This window comes from Muntiacus reevesi, chromosome 2, assembly GCF_963930625.1.
Source record: "Muntiacus reevesi chromosome 2, mMunRee1.1, whole genome shotgun sequence".
Lineage (NCBI taxonomy): Eukaryota > Metazoa > Chordata > Mammalia > Artiodactyla > Cervidae > Muntiacus > Muntiacus reevesi.
The window spans coordinates 168,716,844-168,740,778 of NC_089250.1; the positions used below are offsets into that span (position 1 = coordinate 168,716,844).

At 52.0% G+C, this 23,935-nt stretch overlaps 1 protein-coding gene across 7 annotated transcripts in view; it reads left to right on the top strand.

Moving 5' to 3' along the window:
* The window catches only part of PTPRE (protein tyrosine phosphatase receptor type E), a 177,667-nt gene extending 161,952 nt beyond the window's left edge, over nt 1-15,715 (top strand). For 4 of the 7 annotated variants that reach the window (XM_065923536.1, XM_065923538.1, XM_065923537.1 and 1 more), the window contains 10 exons: nt 280-443; nt 3,640-3,775; nt 4,040-4,189; nt 4,536-4,629; nt 5,904-5,980; nt 6,780-6,914; nt 8,925-9,050; nt 10,796-10,965; nt 12,666-12,801; nt 15,385-15,715. In XM_065923536.1, the coding sequence (XP_065779608.1) occupies nt 280-443; nt 3,640-3,775; nt 4,040-4,189; nt 4,536-4,629; nt 5,904-5,980; nt 6,780-6,914; nt 8,925-9,050; nt 10,796-10,965; nt 12,666-12,801; nt 15,385-15,459 (1,263 nt within the window). In that variant the 3' untranslated portion in view covers nt 15,460-15,715. The remainder of the gene's footprint in view (nt 1-279; nt 444-3,639; nt 3,776-4,039; nt 4,190-4,535; nt 4,630-5,903; nt 5,981-6,779; nt 6,915-8,924; nt 9,051-10,795; nt 10,966-12,665; nt 12,802-15,384) is intronic. The other 3 variants (XM_065923539.1, XM_065923542.1, XM_065923540.1) reach the window with 2 other exon arrangements.
* Nucleotides 15,716-23,935: the final 8,220 nt, after the last annotated feature.

Below are 23,935 nucleotides of genomic sequence, written 5' to 3' on the forward strand. Positions count from 1 at the left end.
TGGCCGACGGGCCCGTGAGCCCTGGGGCCGGCTGCAGGGCATTGCCTGGCTGGTCCTGGCCGGTGACCGTGGGCCCTGCTCTGCTGCCCCCGCTGCTATGGTGTCCGGTACGCATCAGGGTCTCACTCCCGGGCGTGCGGTTTTCACTGACGGGCCCCTCTCTGCACGGGTCCCCACGGCTGCTCACGCCTGGACAGAGGGGGACCTGGAGCCGTGACGCTGCGGGTGGGGAGGGGGACGGGGCCGTCCCGCCCGCTCACGTCTCCGCGTTCCCCACAGCAGCTCCCCGACGGCTGCAAAGCGCCTCGGCTGGTCTGCCAGCTGCACTTCACCAGCTGGCCCGACTTCGGGGTGCCTTTCACCCCCATCGGCATGCTCAAGTTCCTGAAGAAAGTGAGGACGCTCAACCCCGCACACGCCGGGCCCATCGTGGTCCACTGCAGGTGCGTGCCGGGCGCAGCTGGGCGGCCTCCAGGAAGGAGCCAGCCTCCAGTGGGAAAATGACCAGTGGGTGGACATCTGGGTGGGCAGAGGGGCCGCTGGGGTGACCTGAAAATACCTCCTGGATACTGGACGCAGCTCAGAGCATCCGTCAGGGCAAGAGCTGGAGGGATGCTCTCCAACCCGGGGGGCAGAGCCCTTCATCAGTACCACCTGTCGGGGGACCTTAGTATCGAAAGCAGACAAGTGCCCTGTGACCCAGCACTGCACACGCCTCTGAACCACTGGCTTTGGAGAGTCTGGGGCGTGGTCCAGCCTGGCCTGGCCCTCTCAAGGGGGCAGGCGCCCTGGCTTCTTGCTTAGGCTTCCTGAAAGCCAGAGTCGGTGTGTTGCTTCCGCTGAACACCTGTGTGGCAGATTCAGAACCCCTGTGTCCCTGGGGTCAGGCACCTCTTGTCCCCGGCCGGGCCGTGATACTCGGAACGACCCCGCCTGTAACAGTTGGGAAACCCTGTGTCCAGTGGAGAGTGACACCCGCTGAGCAGGACTGTCTGTCCTTCAGCCGGGAGGGCAGGGCCACCGGCCTGAGTCCCTGCGCAGGGAAGTCCCTCCGAGGCACGGGCCCGCGGTGGCCCCAGCTAGAGGGGACACCGGTCAGCAGCGCGTCCTCAGGGTGGAGAGTTTGAAAGGCCCACGGCAGGCGGGCAGGCAGGCACACTCCTGTTCCCATCAGCTGACAGTCAGCCGGCTGGGCTCCAGACGGTGGGGGATGAAGGAGCCGCCTCTGCGTGGGGTCAGGGCTGGCTGCAGGGAGCGGCTCAGCTCTGTTTTGTTCTGATGCCTCCAGATTCCCTGGTGCTAGTGGAACCTCAGCGCCTGGCTCCTCCCCTGCCCGCCTCCCCCCTCGCCACGGTGCTGAGGCAGGTCATTTACCCTTCACCTTGGTTTCCACCCTCTGCCGCCGTCTGTGGCCGAGAATCCCGGCCTCTGCCATGGCACAGAAGTTCTCTTCTCAGGGGAGTGTGTTAATTCAGTGCTGCTACCGCAGCTCCTGACTTCTCTGTGTTCTGCTTTGCCTGCGGGGAAGGGATGCCCTTCTCTCTGGTCTCTGCATCCCCGTTGAGCTGAGTCCCATGCGGGCAGATGGGTGGTCCAGGTGAGGCCCGGGAGCAGAGGTTACCACCAGGAGTTCAAGCCCGCCAGAGCCCTCCAGCATCCCGGAAGAGACTCCCATGGGCTGGCAGACCCAGGTCCTCAGGATGCAGCGGACTTGACAGCCTCATCCCTCCAAATGTCCCTTCGCTTGGGCCTCCTTGGGCTCCAGAGGGTGTGCTGCTTGGGGCTGGGGGCTTAGCCATTTCTTTCTGTGCTCTGGCACTCACTCTTCACCTTCAGCAACCCCCCAATCCCTTAAAAGAACTGCCACTCGGTCCCTGATGAAACCACAGGGAGAGGTCTCTCGCTGCAGCTCTGAGCTCCACTCCAGCATCCAGAGTCCAGAAGAGGAAGAACGTCTGGCCCGGGGCTTCTCCTGGTAGAACCAGCCTGGCCCCTTCCTCTGCTGAAGTCCCCCGCTCCCCGCTCCCCCGGGCAGGAGCCTCTCGCAGCCTGCACTCAGCTATGTCCTGGCCCCTTCCACGCACCTGTTGGGTGGGCTGTCTTGACCTGGCTCTGCACCTGATGACCGTCTCCTTCTTTATTTGTAAAGAACTAAGACTCCTGAAGGAGCCCCTTGTGTCTCCTCCGCTCTTCCCTCCCCGTGATGAGCAGGGAGTCTCCAAGAGGGCAGGTCTTTACTGCCTGTCTAGTGGAGACATTTGGAGACTAGCTGGAAAGAGTGGTACCATCCTCACCCCCCCCTCCCCAAAGAGGAACATGGGAGGGGGGCTTCATTCCTTAAGTTGTGAACCTTCCATTTAGAAGCTGACTTTCTTTTTTAAAAAGAGGCTAAGGTTGCAGTGGGTTGGGGTGCTGGGGGCAAGCCCAGTCCAACCTGGTGACCCTGACCCCTGGCTGCTACGCGCAGTTCTGGTCTGGACCGTTAGGGGTTTTTTCGTCCCGTGGATGTTGGCTGAGTTTGTGTACCTGCTGAGTCCTGGGTGTTGGGAGACACACATGAATGGCCTGCATTGCTTGAAGGGGATCTAGATGGACAGCGAGGGGGGAGGTGGGCAGGATGTGCAGAGACCTCCGTGGGGAGGCCATTGAGGGGAAAGGAACCCCAGCCCAGGAGTGGAATCGGGCAGCTTCCCGAGGAAGGAAACCTCTCAGTGGAGCCCCTGAGCACCAGCTGGCCCCAGCCAGCCCAGGGTTCAGGGCCGGGGTCCTAGACAGAGCCAGCTGGGGCCCACATTTACATGACCTTGGCTCCAGGGCCAACAGACCTGGCCTGGGGGCCTTCTTTCTTATGAAGAACCTGGAAACGCACATCAAGCGTGACAATTTAAAAAAAAATCCACTTGCACAAGTGATAATGAGGAGATGACATTCGGTAATAGAAGAAAAATTACCAGTACAGTTCACACAAAGCTTAGACAGTGGCCCTTTTCCGTAAGCCTGTTGAAAGTGAAAGTGAAGTCGTTCAGTCTTGTCCGACTCTTTGTGACTCCATGGACTGTAGCCTACCAGGATCCTCAGTCCACGGGATTTTCCAGGCAAGAATACTGGAGTGGGTTGCCATTTCCTTCTCCAGGGGATCTTCCCGCCCCAGGGATCGCACCTGGGTCTCCCGCATTGTAGGCAGACGCTTTACCGTCTGAGTTACCAGGAAAGCCCAAAGTAAGCCTGTTAGTAGTCTCCAATTCACCTCCAATTGCAGGACCTGCAGGAGACGCGGGTTTGATCCCTGGGTTGGGAAGATCCCCTGGAAGAGAAAAGAGGAAATGGCAGCCCTCTCCAGGATTCCTGTCTGGAGAATGCCATGGACAGAGGAATCTGGCGGGCTACAGTCTCTGGGGTTGCAGAGTCAGACATGACCCCAGAAGGAGATTTGAGATCTTGTCCCTGAGATTCTGGTGCCCTCCGGTGGCCTCACCTGGATTTGTCTTTATTAACGGAGGGAAGTTTCTGCGCCGTGAAGAGGTCCGTCTTCGCTGAGGGTGGCGTGTCCTCCGGTCTGGACTGCCGGCGTGTTCCAAGGTCCCATCATTGCACTGGGGACAGGCAATTCATAGCGTGGCCTCTTCCTCTCTCCCCAAGCGCGGGCGTGGGCCGGACGGGCACCTTCATAGTGATCGATGCCATGATGGACATGATGCACGCAGAGCAGAAGGTGGACGTCTTTGACTTCGTGTCCAGAATCCGCAATCAGCGGCCTCAGATGGTTCAGACGGACGTGAGTCATGCCCTCCTCTGACCCAGCCGCCTGTGCTGATGTGAGCTTGGCTCAGCAAACCCCAGTGCCCTGGGACGCGTGTCAGATGCACACAGAGCAGCGCCTGGCCGGGACCACATCACCCCGGCCCTCGTCAAGGCCGCAGATGGTCACCACAGAGAGCCCTTAATCTGACGTTCCCCCCGACCCCCTCCCCTTTGCACAAAGAGAAGGGCCCCCTACTCCGAGGCCCCCCTCTTGGAGCTTGTCTGGGTCTCCCCGCAGATGCAGTACACGTTCATCTACCAAGCCTTACTGGAGTACTACCTCTATGGGGACACTGAGCTAGACGTGTCCTCTCTGGAGAAGCACCTGCAGGCCCTGCACGGCCCCACCGCCCACTTCGACAAGATCGGGCTGGAGGAGGAGTTCAGGGTAAGCGCCGACCTGCTCTCAAGGAGGACCGGCCTCGTTCACACAGAGCTGGTTGCAGCTGCTTCCTCCCCTAGGAACCCCCGGAAAAGCAAGGGGGTCTATCCCGCCCGTGACTTTCAAGGGAAGAACCACGGGAACTTTTAGAGCTCTGCAGTCATGTCGGTCGGGGGGTGGGGGGAATATCGTACATGCACCTTTTGTCTCCCAAGACTCGGGTCGTGTCTGGAGATGGAGACAGGCGTTTCCTCTGAGTGGGTGTCCTTGATGGCAGTGGGGTTAGAAGGCTGAGCAGTCTCTTGGGAACATCAAGGTTTTAACTGCACAGCTGTGTCTCTCTTGGCTGCAGAAACTGACAAATGTCCGCATCATGAAGGAGAACATGAGGACAGGCAACCTGCCCGCGAACATGAAGAAGGCCAGGGTCATCCAGATCATTCCATGTAAGGGGCCATCTGTGGAGGGTAGGCCCTCGGGGCAGGCGCCATCGGGCGGGTACCCTGGGGCTTCAGTCGCTGGAAGGTCGTTGACCACCCGCTCCTATAAACCAGGGGTCCGGGGCAGGGTGCCCTCGGGGAGCTCTGTCAAGTGTGGGGAAGAGAATGCCCACCTGTGAAGACATGAGTGACCTAGGTTGTCCCGTAGGGTGTCAGGCAGGCAGCTTGTGACCTGGGCTTGGAAGCGGGAGAGGGAGGGGGACTTCCTGGGAGCGGAGGGTTGAGCTTCGGGCCTGATGTGGTGCCTCCTGATTCTATGAGACGTCATCCCGTCCTCCCCCAAACCTGGGCAGAGGCACGACACCCCCCTGTACACAGAGTGGGGTCCTGGCCCTCACTGGGCAGCCGGACCCGAAGGGCTCTCAGCTGAGGCCTTCTAGGGAGAGGCCTTGGGGCCCGCAAACCGTGGGGAAGGGAGGCATTGGGCGCTGGGCAGCCTGGGGTCTGGGGGGACGAGAAGCCTGTAAACCTGGTAGGAGCAGAGGCATCGGAGGAACCCCAGGGGGAGGGGAGGCGGGAGGGCTCACCTGGACCTCCGCTCCGCATCCCCTGCTGGACCCCAAGCTCCCGCAGCAGGAGGACCTCACGTGGACCTGCCCAGGCCGGCAGTGTGTGGGGCTGGGCAAGCCCTCTGCAGCCTCAGACCCCAGGGTCTATATGGCCGTGATGCCTCCGGCAGGCTACCCCACGTTGCTTGCCTGGCCACCCTCCTTTGATTCCTTAAGTTTACTTTAATGCTTACGTTTTGGTATGAATGACCTCAATTTGGGGCTTCCCTGGGAGCTCAGCTGGTAAATAATCTGCCTGCCATGCAGGAGACCCGGGTTCGATTCCTGGATCAGGAAGATCCCCTGGAGATGGGATAGGCTACCCACTCCAGTATTCTTGCCTGGAGAATCCCCAAGGACAATGGAGCCTGGTGGGCTACAGTCCATGAAGTTGCAAAGAGTCAGACACGACTGAGCGACTAGGCACAGCCCAGCACCTCGGTTTATGACCGATGAAGACATTGAGTCAGTTATTTGAGAACTTTCCTCACAAAACACAGCTTCCCCCGGCCACTTGAAAGAACCTAGTTTAGAAAGGAAACCTTCCAAGTAGTTGACTGTATTTAGTGATTTTATCCATAAGCTTTGTGTCTCGGAAGCTCCTAACAGTGAGCTCAGGTTTGCCAGGCAGGATGGGGTCGCTTCTGACCCAGGGGACACACTGCTTTGCAGACGACTTCAACCGCGTGATTCTGTCCATGAAGAGGGGCCAGGAGTACACGGACTATATCAACGCGTCCTTTATAGACGTAAGTGCTGGGTCCCCGCCGAGCCTGCGTGCCTGGTGAGGATGGCAGCTCCCTTCACCTGTGATCACAGTCTCTTCCTCTACTTGTTTGCGCAATCAGAAAGGGTGGATATGCCCCCAGAAAGCCAAACCAGTTCATTAGCAAACATTGGCTGGAAAAAAAAAAAAGAATAAGGAACACTGAAATAGAGGATGTACGTGCACTACTAAATAATTGGCTGCTTTTCCATTAATACATCGTAACTTCTCTTTTGCTTCGCTGTTACGCTCCAGCCCTCTGTCCCTGCTTGCACGCGCTTTCTGTGCTGTGACCTCTGCGTGGACAGCACAGTTTCGTTCAGGCCCGGGCACAGGCTGCCTTGCACACGGCAGAGCTGAATGGGCGGGAGACAGCATTGCAGTCAAGTCTGTGCACGGATTCCGGTTTACAGACGAGAGAACGCTGTGCCAGAGTCGGGTCATGCGGGCCCCAAGCCAGGAACCGGGGAATTAACTCACCTCCTCCAGCTCTGCACCCTCTCTGCCCTGCCTTGATGCTAAGTTAGCTGTGACATGTACAGGCGCATTCTTAACAGAATCAAAGCCAGTCCAAGCAAGGGCCGCGTTACATCCGCACAGAGGTGAAGGGGCAACTTGACCTGTTTTCCTAGCTTGTGCCATCTGGGGCTCGGCTCAGGCCTTGGAAGTCTGGAGAATACTATCCCTCGTGAGGCCCTGGGCTGTCCTAAACCCACATGTCCCCACGTGGGTGAGCGGTGGGAGGAAGCCAGGCTTGAACCTCTGCTCCCATCCATTTGAAGGGCTACCGGCAGAAGGACTACTTCATTGCTACCCAGGGGCCCCTGGCGCACACGGTGGAGGACTTCTGGAGGATGGTCTGGGAGTGGAAGTGCCACACGATCGTGATGCTGACCGAAGTCCAGGAGAGAGAGCAGGTCAGCTCGCCCCCGGCCCCGCCCCCCTCCCCCTCCCAGGCCACTCACACGCACCAGCTGCAGCCCACCTGCTGGACTACCTCCCTTGGGAAGATCTCATCTGCCATCAGCTGTGAGGCCAGGCCACGACTGGAGGAGGGAGAGAGGCTGCAAATGAAAAAAGTTTTATTTCAACTCCCCCTTCCCCACTCCAGTTCACTGTAACTCCCCACTGGCTGTTGTTCTCAGCCTGCGTTTTATTTACAGTGAAGTCGCTCAGTCATGTCTGGCTCTTTGCAACCCCATGGACGTATAGCCCACCAGGTTCCTCCATCCATGGGATTTTCCAGGCAAGAGTACTGGAGTGGGTTGCCATTTCCTTTTCCAGGGGATCTTCCTGACCCAGGGACAGAACCCGGGTCTTCCGTGTTGTAGGCAGACGCTTTACCATCCGAACCACCTTTAACCTGCCTTGAATTTCTACCATTTTGTGTTTGCCACAAATACATGTTTGATCACAACCTGTTGAAGAAAAAGACCCTTATTCACTTTTCTTGGGATGAAAAGACAGAGGTATTGAAATGTGTGCCTAATTAATATAGTCCTGGTAGAAGTGAATGGGTTAAATATTTCTTTTCTCCCAGCGATCCATCCAGAGGCACAGAGTCTTCTTGTTTTTATTTAATAACATCATAAACACTTGTGAACCCATCATCCAATTGAAAAACCAAACTTTTGCCGATAGCATACACTTACCTAGGTGTTCTCCCAAGAGGTATCCACTACCCCGAATTTGTGGGGTTTGACTTCTTTGCTTTTTTAAAACAGTTTTGTTGGGATCATTACACATCATGCAGTTCATCTTTCTGAAGTGTGTGGTTCCGTGGTTTTTAGTATATTCACAGAGTTGTACAACATTACTAGTGCCAGATCATTGTCATCACCTGAAAAGACACCCCATGCCCATGAATGGCCACTACCTACTCCCTCCCCACAATCCCTGCACCCACAGATTAGTTAAATTCTGACTATGAATTTGCCTCATCTGGACATTTCATATAAATGGAATCATACCACCTGTCTTTTGTGATTGAGCACTTTCACTTAGCATGTTTACAAGGTTCATTCATGAATCAGTGAATTTGGAGGATTTCTTTATATATTCTTCATACTGATTCCTTGTTGCTTTTATGTATGGCAAGTATCTCATCTCAGTTGATGGCCTGTCTTTTTACTGTCTCAATGTTTGTTGGAATTCCCCAACTGGTTCAGTGGTAAAGAATCTGCCTGCCAATGCAGAAGATGCTGGCTCCATCCCTGGGTGGGGAAGATTGCCCTGGAGGAGGAAATGGCAACCCACTCCAGTGTTCTTGCCTGGAAAATCCTATGGACACAAGAGCCTGGTGGGGTACAGGCCATGGGGGTCACAAAAGAGTCAGATACGACTTAGTGACTAAACAACAAAATAATGTTTATTGATGACACAGAGTTAATTTTAATATAATCTGATGTTGAGATCTTCTTTGTCATGGTTGGTTAGCTCTCTGGGGTTCTTGTTTGGTAAATCTGTACCCCAAAATGAAAAGATATTTTTTCTAAGGCTTTCACAGTTTTATTTTTGACTTCAAGTCTTACCCTTGGTTTGTTTTTATTAAACTTCAAGGCTGCCATATACAGTAGTGTAGGTTGTACACTGCCCAACTGCAGGAGGGCATTCATATCAGCCCAGGCAGTAGGTGAGTTAGGGATCCAGTTCACTTTTCCGTACAGATAGCTGATTCTTCAGCTCCAGTGCTGGCCCCTCCTCTGTGTCATGTCATTTCTGTTCTGTATCAAAGTTGCAGACACACGCATGCTTTGTTCCCTTGGTCAGCAGGCACTAGCGGCATTCATATTTATGTTCACGTGCCATTTTCTTGTTCAGGTGAAATACATTAAATGGTCTGACAGCACGTCTGCATCCTATTGTTAAAACTGCTGGCAGCAAATTCTTTATTTCGAGACTTAAAACATTTTTATTTTATCCTCCAGGATAAATGCTACCAGTATTGGCCAACAGAGGGCTCAGTGACTCACGGAGAAATAACGATCGAAATAAAGAGCGATACCCTTTCTGAAGCCATCAGTATACGAGACTTCTTGGTCACCTTCAATCAGGTATTGTTGCCAGAGACCTCAGTCTCTCATGGACAGAACGCCCTGCGGCGGTTGTGCGGGCTTTTTGTGCCAGGACGTCCTGTCCTCCACACTGTTCCAGATCCCCGCGCTCGTGTCAGTGGTCAGTGTGGGCAGCAGGCAGCTGTGTTACCGGGTGGCTGACCTCCCGTAAGATTTCGCCTCCGTGATCGTTCCCCGAGCTCCTTGCTGGAGCCTGGAGATGATGGGGCCAAGCAGCCGACCCTAAGAGGCATCCTACTGCTGCCCACTCCCGGGGAGGAACAGCCGTGGGTCAGAAAGCAGGAGGTGAAGCCACAGAGGCCTCCTGGGGTTCTCTGCCAGACCCCTTCTCAGAGCCTCCCACCACCCCCTCACCAGCCAGGTCTTGGGAACTCTTCCTGTGTGTCAACCATGGGTAAAATGACCCACCTGTGGGTTCTGATTCTGAGCTCAAGACGGTCGGTACAGTGAAACCCAGCTTTGCCCAAAGACTTGGTCTTTTCCGTGTGGGTCGCAGAAAGACCCAGGGCCCCTAGGCTCCGAAACCACTCATCCCCAGCGTTGAAGGGACATGGTGGGTCCTGAAAGAGAAAGTCACTCAGTTGTGTCCGACTCTTTGCAACCCCATGGTCTATACAGCATGGAATTCTCCAGGCCAGAATACTGGAGTGGGTAGCCTATTCCCTTCTCCAGGGGATCTTCCCAACCCAGGGATCAAACCCAGGTCTTCCGCGTTGCAGGTGGATTCTTTATCAACTGAACCACCAGGGAAGCCCAAGAATACTGGAGTGGGGTTTTGATTTGCATTTCTCTGATAATGAGTGATGTTGAGCATCTTTTCATGTGTTTCTTAGCCATCTGTATGTCTTCTTTGGAGAAATGTCTGTTTAGATCTTTGGCCCATTTTTTGATTGGATCATTTATTTTTCTGGAATTGAGTTGCAGGAGTTGCTTGTATATTTTTGAGGTTAATCCTTTGTCTGTTTCTTCATTTGCTATTATTTTCTCCCAATCTGAAGGCTTTCTTTTCACCTTGCTTATAGTTTCCTTTGTTGTGCAAAAGCTTTTCAGTTTAATTAGGTCCCATTTGTTTATTTTTGCTTTTATTTCCAATATTCTGGGAGGTGGGTCATAGCTGGTGCACTGGGAAGACCCAGAGGGATGGGATGGGGAGGAAGGTGGGAGGGGGGATTGGGATGGGGAACACATGTAAATCCATGACTGATTCATGTCAATGTATGGCAAAAACCACTACAATATTGTAAAGTAATTAGCCTCCAACTAATAAAAATAAATGGGAAAAAAAAATACTGAATACTGGAGTGGGTAGCCTATCCCTTCTCCAGCGGATCTTCCCAACCCAGGAATCTAACCGGGGTCTCCTGCATTGCAGGTGGATTCTTTACCAGCTGAGCTATCAGGGAAATGGGTCCTGGCTTCTCACAAAAAAGGGATGATCCCTGTCATCTCAAGCAAAACTGCCCAGGATTCCGTAATGGGGTCTGGCAGGTCCTAGGGACTCCGGGAAATATCCTCTGATGGTCGTGACCCCCACTCAGGAGGAGGCACGGCTGGCCCTCTGCTTTAGGGTGACCACAGCCTATGAGCAGCCAGCATCTGGGAGGCCAGCCAGATGAGAACTCCGTGGGCTGCTCGAGCCTGTGGCCCGAATGCCCTCCGGACAGGGTTGGGAGGGCAGTTGGGCAGCTGTGACCACGCAGCCCTGAGACGCTCTTCCCGCCCAGCAGCCCCTGGCCCGGCCGGAGGAGCAGACGCGGATGGTGCGACAATTCCACTTCCACGGCTGGCCCGAGATCGGGATCCCAGCCGAGGGCAAGGGCATGATCGACCTCATCGCGGCCGTGCAGAAGCAGCAGCAGCAGAGCGGCAACCATCCCATCACCGTGCACTGCAGGTAAGGGGGCCCCGGGGCCGGCGCCCCGCTCCCGGTGGGCCCCGCGCGGGCCCCACGCCCAGCCCACTGCTCCCAGCAGCACCGCTTCCCTGGACTGTCTTCTTCACCTTCCCCCGCTCCCAGACTTAACACAAATGCATAAATATCTTCCTGGACTTGCATAAGCAGTTGGTGAAAAGGAGTCAGGAAGCAACTCAGACACATGTCTGTGTGCTTTTTAAGTCGTCAAGAAAAAAAACAAAAAACCACACACACACATTTCCAAGCACAGCTCAGACAAACCCTGAACTTGAGTTATCTTCATTTTGAAAGACCTGCAGGGCTCTGGCTGGCATGCCCAACCAGCACAGCAGGAAGCTTTTCTGGAACTACTCAGGGATGTCCAGGCCGGGGTCCGTAACAGAGGGTCCGCAGCCCCAGCCCATCCTGACACCACTCAGCCTGGCTCCCAGCCCCCACCCCCCACCATGGGCAGAGGGGCCCACCCGGGGGGGCACCTGGACACAGCAGGACACCCCCCAGCAAGAACCTTGATAAACAGCTTTATGAGGCAGAGGGTCAATCCTATGGAGACATGCCAGCTCTCCTTCCTTCTGGGCTAGGCCCCCCTTCCTTCTGGGCTGGCAGGGACCTTGACCACCCTTGCAAAACTCTTCCTGCGGGAGCTTGGGCTGTCTGATCTTGGGGTGGGGTCTGATTTGCTTCTAAAACTGCACTTCTGTGCCTCTGTCTACATGTGGCTCCCATTTTTCTGACTGCCATTGGCCCCCACCCATTTACCCCTCATGTCAACAAAGCCCAGCTTAACCTGGAGGATTGGTCTGGCCTCTTTCCTGACCTTGGACCCAGAGAGATGCCCTTCCAGCATGGCCAGCAGGGGGTGCACACACCTAGGTTTTCAGTCCCTGGTGCCTTTGTAGATGTCCTTTAGAATAAAGGAGAGCTGAGTTCCTTCTTCCGCCTCCACAAACCCAGACTGAACGTTATGGGTGTCGGGCACCAAGGATGCAAACAAAGGTGAGCGGAACCCACAGTCGGGATTTGAGGCCCCATGAGAACTCCGCGTCCACCGAGGGCTCCGTGGAAGAGGCCAGCCAAGCCTGCCCCTGTTAGGCCTGCTCTCTCTCTTCCAAGAGGGTCTGCTCCCGCAGGGTTTATCCGAATGACCCCGTTAAGTAGAGGAGATGCAGACCTTCACTGCCGGGAAGGGTCAGTTATCAGACCCTTCCTGGCAGGGGCTGTCCTTTGTCCCAGCCACCCCTCCCACCCACCTGCACGCCTCCCGTCTCAGAAGGTGGTCCCTGCACACACGGGGAGTCTGGGCCAGGACTGCAGCTCCCTACGCCTGAACCGGGAGTGGGGTGGGGTTTCACTCCTAAGAAGTTTCCAGGTGATGTAGCTGCTGCCAGTCCAGGGGCCATCCTCTGAGATGGCCGTTCCTCCACAAGGAGGAAGGGAAATGGGTCCACCAGCTTGGAAACTCGTCCCTGATTCTGATCTGACTCATGTTACATTTAGGCACGTTCTTGAGGATGTCTGTGTTGGCTGACTCTCGGTCCAAAGCCAAGCTACATATAAAACGGTCGTTAAGGATCTGAGCTCCGGTCATTCCCGCGCTGGCGTGCAGGGCCGGGTGGAGGCTGTGGGTTTCTCATCCCCATGCGCGACTTTCGATGTCTCACCCCGTGTTCTCTCTGCAGTGCTGGAGCGGGGCGGACGGGGACTTTCATAGCACTCAGCAACATTCTGGAACGGGTCAAGGCTGAGGGGCTTTTAGACGTATTCCAAGCTGTGAAGAGTTTACGACTTCAGAGGCCACACATGGTGCAAACCCTGGTAAGAAACGGCTTCCAGAGGGGTTGAGAATTGTCTCATGTTGCATTTGATGTATGTTGCACTGAAGGAGCTCTAGTCCACCAGGAAGGAAGGAGGGAGGTTATGTTTCCAGGACAGAGAGCTGAAAGTCCCAGACAGCATACAGTCAAGCGTCACCGACTCCCTTCCTCCCTTGCGTCGGGGTGGGGTCTGTCCCCTGGGCAGACACGTGAGGACGGGCACAGCCCTGACTTTGGATGATAAGACCCGTTGGACAGAGGCCCAGCTGCGTGTCAGGGAACTGTTCCTGCAGATTCCAGTCTACGTTTACAGACATAGAGGTTCACAAGCAGCCGTGACATTTACGGTCCTGATTCTTGTCATCTTCTGCCTTCCACGGGGCATGTGACGCTTGTCCTTGGCTGGGTCTCACTCAGCCTCCAGATGCCGCCCAGGGGGCTTAAGGAATCCATGCAGAGCGCAGTTGCCCATAGGTTTTCCTTCATCCCGTGGTGAAAACCCACCCTCTCTGGTTTTCAGAAGAGATGCCTCCCTACCAAATTCGGTGATTGTCCTGCAACAGCAAGTTCAGTTTTCAAGACTGTTATAACCCCTTGCTTTTCCCACGAAAAGTGAAAATGTTTGTCATGTCCGACTCTTTGAGACCCCCATGGACTGTAGCTCACCAGGCTCCTCTGTCCATGGGATCCTCGAGGCAAGAACAGTGGGGCGGGTTGCCTTCTCCAGGGACACATTTTCCTCAGTTCAGTTCCAGTTCAGTTCAATCGCTCAGTTGTGTCTGACTCTTTGCAAGCCCATGGACTGCAGCACACCAGGCCTCCCTGTCCATCACCAACTCCCAGAGTTTGCTCAAACCCATGTCCATTGAGTTGGTGATGCCATCCAGCCATCTCATCCTCTGTCGTCCCCTTCTCCTCCCACCTTCCATCTTTCCCAGCATCAGGGCCTTTTCCAACGAGTCAGTTCTTCGTATCAGGTGGCCAAAGGATTGGAGTTTTCCCCAGGGCTTCCCGTTTTAGGACTTGCCCTCCCAGGCCCCCTGGCACAGCCCACTGGTTCTCTACGCTCACTCAGTCCTGATGCAGGCACTTTCTCCTGCCTTCCAAGAGCTGGGTGACCGGATGGGATCTTAGTAGCTGGAAGGGAGGACCCTGTAGTGACCCTTGACTCTCCCAAAGCCTCTGCAACCACAGGACAGCAGCTTTCGGCTCCATCTTTCTTTCCCTGGAAAGCACAGCTCTGTCCCATGCTGGCTGGACCGAGACCCCAGAAGGGCTAGTTGGGCTAATGTTTGGCCTCTTCCAACCCAAAGGCTGGTAGATTCTTATTCAGTGTGAATTCAGGTAAGAGGCTGAACCCAGGGTCCTGGGAAAGAGGAGGAGGGGGCCAGGAGCCTCCCTTGGGCCCCCTGCTTCCCAAGCTCCTATATTCACTGGGCCAGCAAGCTACAAGGGTCTGCAAGGGTAGCTGCCGTCTGTTGTTCCTCAAACCTCTGGGGTCCACTCTCCTGCCTGCTTACTGTTGTGCTCACATGGTTTTTCTGCTTGCATGGTAGGCTCGCCAAGAAAGTTCAGGTGTTCCATTTTCCCCTTCTCTTTCATCTCTTCTTTTTTTCCCCCTACTTTGGCCACACTGCCCAGCATGCGGGATCTCAGTTCCCCAACCAGGGATTGAACACGCACAGCCTGCCTTGGAAGCTCCAAGGCTTACCCACTGGAGCACCAGCCAAGTCCTCATTTCTTCTTTTCAGTGCTCCTTACTGGTGGCGTCACACGCCCTGCCCACTGGTCCCCCGTTAACCCATCACCGGCCTCTAGTCTCGCAACCTCAAAGAGCTGCTGGGAGGTCAGAAGTCAGGCGATGTCCACGTGTGCGGATAAGTTAAGAGCCTCACGCAGATGTGCGGTGGGGCCTTCCCAGTGGCCCAGCGGCCAAGAACCTGCCTGAGAGTGCAGGAGACACAAGAGACGGGGGTTCAAGCCTTGGGTCGGGAAGACCCCCTGGAGTAGGCAGTGGTGACCCACTCCAGTATTCTTGCCTGGAAAAGAGGAGCCTGACGGGCTGCAGTCTGTGCATTCACTAAGAATCGGACACAGCTGAGCGTGCACACACCCACAGATGCAAGGCATCATTCTTTTAAATTTTAGTAAAATTGATATAAAGCAATGCCCTTTTGTAGTGTAAATTTAGGCTTAAAAATAACCTATATTTCCATCTTATTTAACTTTTATAGATTATTTTCATTGCATTATGAAGTTTGAGGTTAGGTTTGCTATTATTTTTTCCTTCCAAAGTAGTGGTTTTTAGTTTAAATATGAACACTAGAGATCTTTCACTCAGAGAGTGAGTCCAAAATACACTGAGTTGAAACATTGACATTTCTATGTAGAAAAATAGCTTTATTTGGAAACATTGTGTGCCTAAAAACTAAATTATGTAGCAAAAGTTTATATGCATCAGGATAGACAGTATTTTAATAACTGGTCAGACTTTTTTATGTCTTCTCTTTAGTGTTTCTTCTAATTAAATTAATTAAATATATCTTTAATATTATTTTAATATGTTCTTGGTTTTCTTTTTCAGGAACAGTATGAATTCTGCTACAAAGTGGTACAAGATTTTATTGATATATTTTCTGATTATGCTAATTTCAAATGAAAATTCCTGCCTTAAAATATTTTTTAATTTAATGGTCAGTATATTTTGTAAAAATCATGTTAATTTATTTCATAGTTGACATTAATATCCTTCCTAATTTCTTTGTATATATTTTGTTATGCTTTAAAGGCCACCTGCTGTAAAGTTATTGAATCTTAAATATGCCCTTTAAAAACTGGAATAATGTATTAAGGCCAAATAATATCCCATAAAATATATATTTCTGCTAATATCAGTAAAAAATATTTTAATTTTTCATTAGATTCATATCATTTAACTTCACGCAGTCAACACCGGTAAATGCTAAAAATCTTAATATGCCGAGTGTGTTTATTTATGTAAGGTACTAACCACGACTTCATTAGGAAACAGTCGAGGACTCAGAAATCAGTGGAAAATTTCCTGATGTTGATTCACAGCCCTGAGCAGTGGCAGTTTTTTGAAGGCAAACTGTTCGTGAAGACATGGTGTAAACAAGGAGTCTTGCAGTCTTCAGTCTCGGCCCCTGTGGTTTTACCTTTACCTTTTAAAGCTCAGAGAAGACTTTACAACCTGAGTCCAGGTCTGAAACACACTGGAGTAGTCGGTGGCTATGGGTGATACTTAGAAATGCATTTATTCAAGACTGCATTGTGCCATCTTGTTGAGACAAAAAGAGATGTGAAGGCCAGGGGTCAGTGGCCGTGTGGCCTCGGGTCCAGCAAACCCGTTCTCAGAGCTTCACTTCCCTGGCGCTGCTTGCTGTCCATCTGTCTGGGTGGTGGACTCAGATGGCCCCCTGAGAATCACACCCACTGCCCTTCTCACTCCTCTGCCCCCAGCCCGCACCCCACCATTCTGCCCTGCTAGTCATGAGCTATACCTCGAGGCACAATAAAAAAATCGCTTCCCATTCCAAAAGGTCAGATAGCGCATCTGACATGCACAGAGAAGCCAGGAGCTCCTGCCTGGGAGAAACAGTCGGGCAACCACAAACAATTATGCTTTAAACTTTCTGAGAAGTGTTCTGGTATTTTAAAAAAAATCTCTTATAAAAGTTAAGACTGTTTGTAAGAAGAAAAATCTTAAAATCTAGATTTATACAGTTTTTTTTAAGTCCCACTCCTTAATATTTAATAAAAGGAAAGAAAGAGAAATCCTTACTGTAAAGACTAACTTATTTTTGAATGGTTCCTATTGAGACTTCTGACACTGGATAATAGAGATCTCATTGCCAGACAGGATTGGCTTGTGGGGCCAGAAAAAAGAGGTGAACATGAAAAGGTTTAATGGCGATGACCTGTCTATGACCATCAGGTGCCTGAACAGATGAGCACAATGTAAAAAAAGACATCTGGTCTACCTTTCTGAACTCATTGAACATGTGCATTTTGGGGTACATTTTTTTTTCTTTCTAAAAGAGATATGAATCTAAAGACCTAATTTGATATTTCCACTGGTAACTGATTGCACAATTACAACCCAGGATAGGTGATGTCCTAACAACAGGCCCACAGGTAATTAAGATTCTTCCACTCCTCCACGCCCCACCCGAGGGTCAGAGGAGGCGCCCAGCTGGACGGACAAAAGCACAGCTTTGTGAGCGCTGCCACGCCACCAGCAGCAGCCCTGCGCTCCTCACACAGCCAACCGCCTCCCTCCCCCTTCTGGGCACACTGATGCTGCTTTTGGGCCAAAGAGCAACACGGAGGGGGCTTTGCGAGATGCACCAGGTGGCCCATTTGTTTTCACTGTTAGAGTCCCGAGCCCGAAGTCCTTCTTTGACTAAAGGGGAAGAGAGAAAACTGAGCACCAAAGCCTAGAAGCAGAGCTGCTGTTTGCAGTGATGGCGACACAGGGATCATAGCATCCAAGGGCCCGGATGGGGGTCCAGCTTCAGGAGCCTTTACTGAGCATCCTGCAGGCCCTGTCGTGGTCTGGCTGACATCTCGTGTCTTGGATTAAGGAGGCCTTTTCAGGGGTGCCCTTGGGAAAGCACCCCGTTTGTGTGTATGTCCTGTGCCTTGGGCCATCGCCCACATCTGCTGAGGCTCCACCCTGGTGGTTCTGAGAACACAGCAAAGGCCACTGGCCTTTGGGTGCAGCACCCTGCTCCCTCCACAATCACGGCATCACTTGCCTCCCCAGAAGCCTCGGTCACCAGCCTCCAGGCCCCCGCCACCACCCTGCAGCTCTGATTCCAGCCTCGGGGGGCGCCCCAGGACTCTGCATCCTGTCTGTCTTGCCCTGAAAGTTGGCACCTCCTCCCCTTGGGTCAAAGAAAGTCCGTTGTACATAACTGAACAGCGCCACACCAGTAAAATCATTTTTCCTTTGACGTTTTTCTCTGTTGCATGCGGTTGCATTCAAATGCCAAATAGTGATTAGAAGACGACCGTTCTGATCTCCTTGTTCTATTGGTCACTGTGTGACTCTTACTGTTTCTCTCCATGTGCTCTACGAATGAAGAATGCATACCAGTGTTTTAAAAGGTATTTTTATGTGTTTTTTAAAACTTTTTAAAATGAGCCTGATGCCTCTGTTTCAGCGTTTGGAGACATGCCTTTTTTTTTTTTTAATGTATGATTACTGATATTTCTGTTGTGTTTAATTTATGTGCAATCTTTATATGTATGTATTCTGGTTTCAACTATCATTTTTTGTTGTTTTATTCCATTTATCACTTGATCTTGCTCTGATTCCAATGCCAGTGAATGTTGCTGAATTTGTATATGCAAATTGCAAGATCCAAACATTCTGTTGCAAGGATAAATCTTTACTTTGACTTCCAGCCTGTGTCTCTTTCTTCGTTGAAGTCTCCTAATCTTATTCCTATGCCTTAAATCCTTCTAGACAAGACATTCATTAGTAGGTAAGCATGGATTTATGTAGTTTTAGGACTTGTAAAATTTAACTCAGACAGGGCACAGACACAGCCCCCATGTGTGGGAGTGGTGCGTGAAGCCTGGATTATAACCGCCTTACAGAGGGCGACCCTCCTAGAGTCCAAACAGAAGCTCTGAGCTCTGAACAGTGGTTTCTCAGAATATACAAGGAAGGTGACCGAATGCTCCCAGTCCATTTCCAGGTGGGCTCAGAAAGTCTTTCCAACACTGCTTCTCCTCCTAAAAACTCGACTCCTGTTAGGCCTTCCTTACATCTGTGTCTAGGGACCCCAGCTCACTCTTTTTCCGTTTCACACCTTCCCTAACTCACACACCACCTTCCTCTTTCAGATATTCTGGGCCTAATGTGGAAATTGAAGCATATGCTCTTTATTATTGGTTGCATTTATTTAATAAATTTTATAAGCCGTGTTATATTTGTTAAAATGGATCATCTGAAAACCTTTAATCCCCTTCACTTGATAACACTCACCTGCAATGAATGCTGTTTGCTCCTATGGACCCTCTAGCTATTGGGTTTGCCCTATGGGTCTGTGGGCTTCCCAGGTGGTGCTAGTGATAAAATGAACCCGCCTGCCAATGCAGGAGACATGAGAAGCTGGTTCGATCCCTGGGTTGGGAAGATCCCCTGGAGAAGGAAATGGCACCCCACTCTAGTATTCTTGCCTGGAGAATTCTATGGACAGACGAGCCTGGCAGGCTGCGGTGCGTGGGGTCGCAGAGTCGGACACGACTGAGCACACACATGTGGGTCTGTCCGCATGTCTGTTAAATAAGGGGGGCCTCACTCCTGCTCTTGGTGTGGTAGGGGCTCTTTCCCTCACAAGTATAACAGAGCAGGAGAATGGAAGGTGCAGACGCAGCCTGAGGCAGGCGACAGCGGGGAAGGAGGAGGAGGCTTGGAGGAGGGTCCATGAGGACAGGAACCAGCAGCCCCAGCCAACCAGGGGCCAAAGGACCTGACCACCTGTTGGGGTGCACATTCAGGAGGGCGGGAGGGGCTGAAAGGGAACAAACCCCAGGTCTGCCCCAGAGGGGCCTGTTGTCAAACAGAAACACACCGACGCACCCCCTGTGATAACAGATCTCGGGATGGGCCAGCAGGAGAGCTGATGGCCAGGGGAGGTCAGCACCTGGCTGGGATTGGATGGTGCAGGTTAGGGGCAAGACTTTTAGCAGGCTCTGTGGCTTTTTCAATAAGTGAAGACCATCTATGATGTGGATGGTCCCCGTTTCCCTCCCCATCACTAACTATGGATAATGGCAAGCCTTTGAGCTCTTGCCAAGCTGAGAGGCAAAAAAAAAGAAAAAAAAAAACCACATGCCTGTCAATTTGCGTTTCCCTAACTTCTAGTGGGTTGAGCATCTTTTCACATACAGAGATGTATTCCATCTCTGAATCATCAATTTGTATTTTTTATCCATTTTCCTAATTGAATCATCTGACTTTGCCTTATTCATTTATTGTGTTAGTCGTTCAGTCACATCCAACTCTTTGCGACCCCATGGACTGTATGTAGCCTGCCAGGCTCCTCTGTCCATGGGATTCTCCACCCAAGAATACTGGAGTGGGCTGACATTCCCTTCTCCAAATTCACTTATAATAATTCTGTTTAAAACATGGATACTGACCCTTTGTTATTCACGTTATAGCCAACCCACCACAGGCTTCTAGCCCTGGGACTTGCCCGCAAGTTCACTCCCAGAATCTGGTCACATCAGGGCGGCCAGCCTCTGGGCAGCAAGCACTGTCATTTGCTGATTCTGCAGCCTGGACCAAACCCGTCCTGGAGTCCCCGCGTGACTCCCTGGAGGCCAGACAAGTAGGACAAGGCCTGGGTGGTGGCGGGGAGTCCGCTCCCCCAAATACCAGGGCTGCTCCTGCAGGACCCAGCAGGCCTCCTGGCTGGGCGGGGCAAGTGGGAGTTCCTGGCTGGCTATGGCAGTTGTGGAAATGCAGGCAGGAGGCTGGGAGCCAGCCCTCTGCCCCACCCCTTTCTGCCACTCACTGTCTCCGTTTGGTATGATTTTCTTTCCCCCTTCCTCCCTTTAATACAAATACTGAGTTTTAGTATCATTTCGTCTGATACTTCCTGCACCTGATCATCAGGGTGTAGACTTGTCACCCTGGCGGTCTGACCCTGGATGGACAAAGCTTCATCCTAGAAGGGGGCACCTAGTTTCCACTGTGCTCTATTCCACCAGGAGGTACAGCATGACTCTGGGCCATGAGACGGGGGGCCAACCTGGCCTGGGAAACCAGGTTAGGGGTGAAAGAGGCTTCTTGGAGGGAGTCTCGCTGGAGCTGAGCTCAGGGCTGAAGGGAAGCAGGAGTGGGGAAGAGAGCAGGGTATGTGTGTGAATGAATGGGTGTGTGCCTGTGCGTGTACACGTATGCATGTGAATATATGTGTGCACGTGCATGTGTGATACTATGTATCCATGCATATGTATGTGAATGAATGGGTGTGCCTGTACATATATGCATGTGTACTACATGCATGTGTATGAGTATATGTAAGAAACCTTGCGTGTTCATGCATATGTATGCATGTGTGTGAATGAACGGGGGTATATGTGTCTATGTGTTCATGTATGCATGCGTGAATACTACATGTGGGGGGTAGAGTCTTAACTAAGGAAGGCAAGAGATGACTGTTAGAAAATTAAAGCAAAAAAATCGCATCACAGTAAAACTAGCTTCCATTTAAGGAGAGCTTTCCATCAGAGAGATGCTACTTCCTTGGAATCTGAGGCTCAGAGAAGTTACCAAATCACACAGCGAGTGGATGTTTATTTCTTGTACCCCGTTCTCAAGCACACAATTAGCCCTGCTAAATAGTAATGGTTAATATTTCTATCTGATGCTTCCTCCCCCCAAAAATGCTAAATAAAGGATGTGTCCTGTGGAGGTGCATTTTTTAACACGTTTGAATGACCTTCTCTAATTCAGCATCTACAACCATATAAAATAAAACCACCCTTCTTGTGCTCTTGAAACTCTGCTTAAGAAGGTGAGAAAATATGCTGATACATTTCAGTGAGATTTTGGGTTAGAAATGAACCCTAATAGCTTCTTAATTTTTTACCCCATTCCCCAGGAACACAGCTAATTGAAAATTTTCTGTATGTGAGGTTCATAATTATTGCTAAATCTGAAGTGTTGGCAGAACAACTTAATCATAGAAAATTCCCATTTTATGTTTCCTAGAACTTTGCCTAAGTGATACACCGATGACTCACACGTTCAGAAGGCCTTTTCTAAAGAGGCTTACACTTTCTAAAATACCATCCCTTCTGCGCCTCCGAATCCCACTTTCGTTCTGGCCCCACTTGACGACTCCCGGTTTCAGGCAACGCCATCTAAAACTGTATTAATAAGGCAGCCAAAATAGCAAAAACAAGCCCCTGACTCAGACAGACGTGCCTGGATTCATGCATTTGTTCAAAAGCATTTATTGCGATGTGGACCTCGCTCCACGCCAGACCTGGGGGGGGGACACAAGAGTCGACAGAGGCAGGGGTGACAGCCCACGCGCTCGGGCAGGGACCCTCCCCTCCTCCAGCCTCGCCCCCACCAGGCGGGGCGGGCGGACGGGGAGGCCTCCACATGGGTGCCTGGAGGGACGGGGCGCTCGCGTCTGACCCGGGAACACGGAGGAGCCGGAGGACAGAGCGAAACGGCAGTGAGACGGGCGGCTCCGACACCGAAGAAGGGCGGACTCCAGGCGTAAAACCAGATGCAACGGCCTCCAGCTCCGAGCGTCAGAAACAGCCGCTGTTTCTGGGGGCGGAGCGTCTGGGCTGGTGGCGCCTCCCGGCCGAGGGGATGGCGCGCGGTCAGGCCAACACGTGTGGGCAGAGAAAGCAGAGGCCAGAGCAGAGGAAACTCGGAAAACGTGGCCCGAGCGCGCAGGGGGCGTCCCAGCGCGGGGTCGAGGGGCACGTGGGCAACGACCCTCAGCCGGGTGGGGAGATGAGAGCCCTCTCAGATGAGAGCAGTCCTAGTTCAGACACACACCTCCGGTGAAAAAGGCAAGCGGTCAGGCCGTCCTCAAACACAGCGTCACGCTACCCTGCAGGTGGCGTCACAGACCAGCCTCCGGATCACACGCCTCTTCCCTTCGAGGCCAGGGCCTCAAGCAGATGACCCGGAGCCGAGCGCCTGGGGAGTGTCTCCCCACGGTGAAGGCGGACACCCTAACTCTCGTTTTTCTAGTCCTCTGCCTCAGGACTCCCTGCGTCCTGAGTGCCTGCCAGTGCTGGCGAGAAGCCCCTGCCTTTCACATTTGCATATGGAGGACAAACGTACACGCAGGACAGACACACACAGACGCATTTACAGCGGCGTGGCGAGTGATGGAGCCCTCGGACGACCGGGACTGACCGCGCCAGTCACAGACCTCAGGGCTTCACTGGCCGAGATGCAAACTCCCATCACCACCCCCAACTCAGGTTTTAAAGTTTTTACTAATTTAGGAGACTAGCAGTCTCCTTCATAGTTTCCATGTGGGGGCTTTTGAATAAACTCGAGTTAGAAAATTCTAAGCCTTCTTCCCCTAAACCCCCGGCCCACCCACCCCATCCCCAAGAGCATTATTCACAGAATTCACTTTAAAACTTCTGGCAAATATTGAACTACAACTTATCACTAAATTCATTTCTCCCCCCTGTTAAACTTCTTAGCTATATATCTTCAGGGTCTCGACGACTTCTGGTTCTTATTTTCTTGACACATACACTGTCACTTTCCTGTTTGGGAAGAAAAAATACCTCATCATTTGAAAGAACAGTTTGTGTAACCAACACTACTCTGCAAAAACCCAAATCCTTACAGGGTGTGATGCAGGCCTTTAGTTCTAGAAAATTAATCTTGAGTTTAGAAATGAGCTTTAATATAGAGGCTGTAAAAGCTGCCTTAAACTCTTTTTACTATTTAAATTTTTAAAGCTAAATATTGTGTCTTGACAGAAAGGTTGGTAAGCTATTTTTAAGGTATAAATACATCATAAAAAAGAAAAAAAAATTCCACATACTTTTTTTTTACTAATTTTTATAAATACCACTCAGAAAAAGTGAATTCAAATGTGTAGTCAGGCAGCCTTCTAAACAACTGGCGTGTCCAAAGGGGACATCACTCAGTGCTATCTGGGTGTGAGCGGAGACCACTTGGGCTGCCTTGTCTGGGAACGGAGCTGCTCCCGATGGGAGCTGCTCATGGGACTGTTTGCCTACGGACACCCCACCAGCTCTGTGTCCCAGCTTTTCCGAGGGGACGCCTTTGAAAGCAAGCGTCACCTTTCTGCAAGTTTCGTTCAGTCTCTAACCAGAGACCAAGGCAGTGCCTGGAATCTTAGTACAGGGGGTGTAGTGAGCACTCAGAAAGTACTAACTGGGTAAATCCCCTGAACTTCATCAGGTGAAGTTCCTATTCAGGGTAGAATTCCCAAGCCACATCCACCTGAACACTGAGCCACAGAACATGGTTTAGAGTCCTGCACGCTAGTCTCACCGGGAGTTGGCAGCGCGTTATTCCACGTGCAGTGTCTGCTCTCGCAACATGGGCTAAAAACTCTACTGACAGTCTCTGT